The 4,141-nt window shown below is 34.4% G+C and overlaps 1 protein-coding gene across 1 annotated transcript; it reads left to right on the top strand.

Annotated features, from left to right (window-relative positions):
* The first annotated feature begins 961 nt into the window (after nucleotides 1-961).
* LOC145113140 (uncharacterized) lies at nucleotides 962-3,399 on the top strand. The gene is made up of 4 exons (XM_079049261.1): nucleotides 962-1,301; nucleotides 1,406-2,452; nucleotides 2,528-2,910; nucleotides 2,983-3,399. Exons 1-4 carry the CDS (start codon nucleotides 962-964, stop codon nucleotides 3,397-3,399), a joined length of 2,187 nt encoding a protein of 728 aa, XP_078905387.1.
* The last annotated feature ends 742 nt before the right edge of the window (nucleotides 3,400-4,141 follow it).

Below are 4,141 nucleotides of genomic sequence, written 5' to 3'. Positions count from 1 at the left end.
GGCTCACAAAAATGTCACCAGTTGCAGGGACGCATCTTTGTTAGGGCCAGGAGGGGTCTTCCCCCCCCCCCCCCCCCAGAATTTTGGGTTAGAAGTAGTCCAACCAAGAATAATTTTTCGAGATATAAGCCCAAGTGTATGAAAATTGGGCTTTGGCCCCTCCTGCCCAATCGGAATGACGTGAATTGAAGTATCGAACCCCAAATCGGCAAATCCCAATCCTCATCTTCAGTCAATCCGTTGAATCGGTTCTTCATTGGTCGCTGTTCTAGTCGTCGAACGCCTCACGGCCTCAGTGCCTCACGCCTTACTGTCCGCTCCGCCTCCGGCCTCCACAGACCACCGCAGTCTGCAGACGCAGCACGCCAGCACAGTAGGCAACAACAGCTAGCAGACTTTCAAATTCCAATCTCCAGTCTTCTCTTAATCTCTTCTGTAAGTTCTATTCTTCCTTCGTGTAATCTGGAAGAAAAATCAGATAGTCAACTAGTCAAGAACTTAGAATCTCAAACAAATGAAACAATGTTATATGTTCCTTCGTGTAATCTTGTTCTGGTGTTCACTATTCAGTCTCCATTTGCAAATTTGGTTAATTGATTGTTGTGGCCTTGTGGGAATTTCACAGTTCACACAGTTAAATGATTTCACACACTGTTGTTCCTCCAATTGCTTCTTGTTTGTCCAAAACTCCAAATAAGCTAAGATTGTTGATTTGTTCCTCTAATTGCTTGTTGTTTGTCTTAAATGAGCTGAGATTGTTAATTAATTTGAATTGTTCCTCCATTTTATTGTTGTTGGAATTTAGGAATCAAGAAATTAGAATCTCAAACAATGTTATATGTTTTCTTTTGCAGAAATTAAAGTTAATTGGTAGATTTTGAATGAATTGTTCATACATTTTGATTTTTTTATAGATACAATCATGGGCAAGATGAAAACCATTCATTCTTTTTTCAAAATAATGGGTGATGATGAAGAAACACTTCATGAAAATAACGAGAGTAAACGTCAAAAACCTTCAACAAGTGATCCACAACCGCAACAACATAGAAATCAACAAGAGAATGACATTTCTGAAGCCACACAATCAAATCCTAATCAGGTGGATCTTAAGCAACTAGAAAGAAATCCTGCTAAACGAAAACAAATGTGGGATTATCCGGTTAATTTAAGAGAAGAAGTAAGACGAGCTTATATGACTTTAGACCTTTCCAAATACGTCTTAAAGAGTATCATGCTAAAGGTTCAAAGAAACATCCTCGTAGATTCCAATACTCTTGGTTCAACATTTTCCCTAATTGGTTAGAATATTCTCCAACAACACACTCAACTTATTGTTTTATTTGTTATATATTTAACGATAAACCAAGTGTGAGTCATGGTTATAATGCATTTACTGTTAAAGGATTTGACAATTGGAAAAAAGTTAATGACGGGAAAAATTGTGCATTCTTGAAACACATTGGTTGTTCACAACATAGAAATGCAGTTGCATTCGCTGAAAACTTGATGAACCGAGAAGCACACATTGAAAATATCATAGTGAAGCAAAATGAGGCACAAATATTGAAGAATCGTTTACGATTAAAAGCTTCGATTGACACAGTTCGTTGGTTAACATTCCAAGCTTGTGCTTTACGCGGAAATGATGAAAGTCCTAATTCCAAAAATCGTGGCAATTTTCTCCAACTACTAAAACTTCTAGCATCTTATAATGATGAAGTTGCAAATGTTATATTAGAGAAAGCTCCTTATAATTCAAAGTATACTTCTGGAGAAATTCAAAAAGAGATTCTTAGTATTATTGCAAATAAAGTTCGAAAACATATTCGTAGTGAAGTAGGGGATTCATACTTTTGTGTCATGGTTGATGAGTCACGGGATGAGTCTAAAAAAGAGCAAATGGCCATAGTTTTGAGATTTGTTGATGCCGAAGGGATCATTCGGGAAAGATTCTTGGATTTGGTTCATGTCAAGGATACGTTATCGTTAACCTTGAAAACAAATATGTGGAGACAACTTTTACACTATCAGTTTGACTATCAGTTTGATGTTAGTAAAATCCGTGGTCAAGGGTATGATGGTGCTAGTAATATGAGAGGGGAATGGAACGGATTACAAGCACTTGTTCTTAAGGATTGTCCTTATGCATATTATGTTCACTGCTTTGCTCATAGATTACAACTAGCACTGGTGGCTGCTTCAAGAGAAATTATTCCTGTACACCAATTTTTTTCAAACTTAATTTTTATAATTAATGTGGTTTGTGCTTCTAGTAAGCGTCATGATGAGTTACAAAAGGCAAAGGCAACTGAGATTGAGCATTTATTGGAACTTGGTGAAATTGAATCATGCAAAGGATTGAATCAAGTTGGGACATTAACAAGAGCTGGTGATACACGTTGGGGTTCTCATCTTCGTTCCGTTTGTAGTTTGCTTAACATGTTTGATTGTACTCGTGTTGTGCTCCAATGAATAATTGATGACGTATCTGCTACTTATTCTCAACACGGAGATGTTGATGCAGCTTATTGTTACCTGAAATCATTTGAGTTTGTGTTTATTCTTCACCTGATGAAGGAACTAATGGGAAAAACTGATATACTTTCTCAAGCTCTACAAAAGAAATCCCAGGATATTCTTAATGCCATGGAGTTAGTTTCAGCAACAAAGGAGGGTCTAAATGATTTCAGAAACAACGGGTGGGATTCTTTACTTGCACATGTACAATTTTTTTGTGAGAAACATCAAATAGATATGCCAGATATGAATGCTCCATATACTTCTACTCGATATCGGCCTCGAAAAACAGATAATCATGTTACTTTTGAACATTTTTATCGAGTAGATTTGTTTACATCCACATTGGACAAACAGTTACATGAGTTGAATAGTAGATTCAATGATCAGGCGATGGAGTTGTTACGTCTTAGTTCTACTTTAGTTTCAAAATAACACCCTAAAGTGATTAACGTTAATCAGATTTGTCTTCTTGTTGAGAAGTATTATCCTGAAGATTTTACGGAGCAAGAGAGAATTCAATTACGATATCAATTGGAGATTTTTAATATTGATATGACAAAGAATCCTAGGCTAAGTGGTGTATCAACTATTGCTGACCTATGCAAGGGACTTGTGGAAACTCAGAAACGTGAGACGTATTATTTGCTTGATAGAGTGGTTCGATTAATCTTGACACTTCCAGTTTCTACCGCAACAACAGAGAGGGGATTTTCTGCAATGAAAATATTCAAGAACCGCCTTCGCAATAAGATGTCGGATGACTTTCTCGCAAACAATTTGGTGGTTTACATAGAAAGGGAAATTGCTGAAAACATTGATTCGAAGTCGGTAATTGATGATTTTAAAGATCTTAAAGGTCGTCGGGCTGAGTTGTAATTCTTTTTTAGGTATTTTTGGTTTTTAATTGTTAAAAAATTTGGTTTTTTTATATGTAAGAACGGTAACTTTAGGTATTTTGGTGTTTAAATGCTGAAAAAAAATTTGATTTTTTTGTGTAATAGCATTTATTTTAGATTTTTTTACTTTCGGCCCCCCTAGTTATATTTTCAAGCTCCGTCACTGACTAGTTGGTTATGTTTATGCACATATATTTTTATGATTGTTTGTGTTGTTTATTTTAGGAAATTATTAAGTGTGGTTGATAAATTAGTTTTTCACATGCTAAAATAATTTTTGACAAAATAAACATCACATGGAGTTTGGTTTTCAAAATTTATAATGTTGACATAAGATGTAACAAGTTATTGTTTTAAAATAAAATCTGGTTTTATAAAACATTAATAACGTCAATTTTTTAAATACTCAAATATAAGTTTTAAAATGATGATTTTTGTAACTTATACAAACTCCAAATATATAAGTAATAAAAGAAAGTTTTATTAAAGATATAAGAGGTTCAAATGCACTCAAACTTAATACCGGTTATTAAAGTTGAATCGCGTTAAAATTATATAAAAACTAGTTTTTTTTATATAGAACCCTTAAAAGTGATTTTCTTTTGAAAATTGGTACCATGGTTTATTGTATGCATGTAATAACCATGATATCATATGTTTTTAAACTATAATTATAAAACATATAAAAGACCCTTTTACAAACCTCATATATGCAATCCCTT

The sequence above is a fragment of the Lactuca virosa genome, chromosome 5 (assembly GCF_052849685.1).
Source record: "Lactuca virosa cultivar CGN04683 chromosome 5, Lactuca_virosa_CGN04683_v6, whole genome shotgun sequence".
Classification (NCBI taxonomy): Eukaryota; Viridiplantae; Streptophyta; class Magnoliopsida; order Asterales; family Asteraceae; genus Lactuca; species Lactuca virosa.
This window is presented reverse-complemented; position numbering and strand designations above follow the sequence as displayed.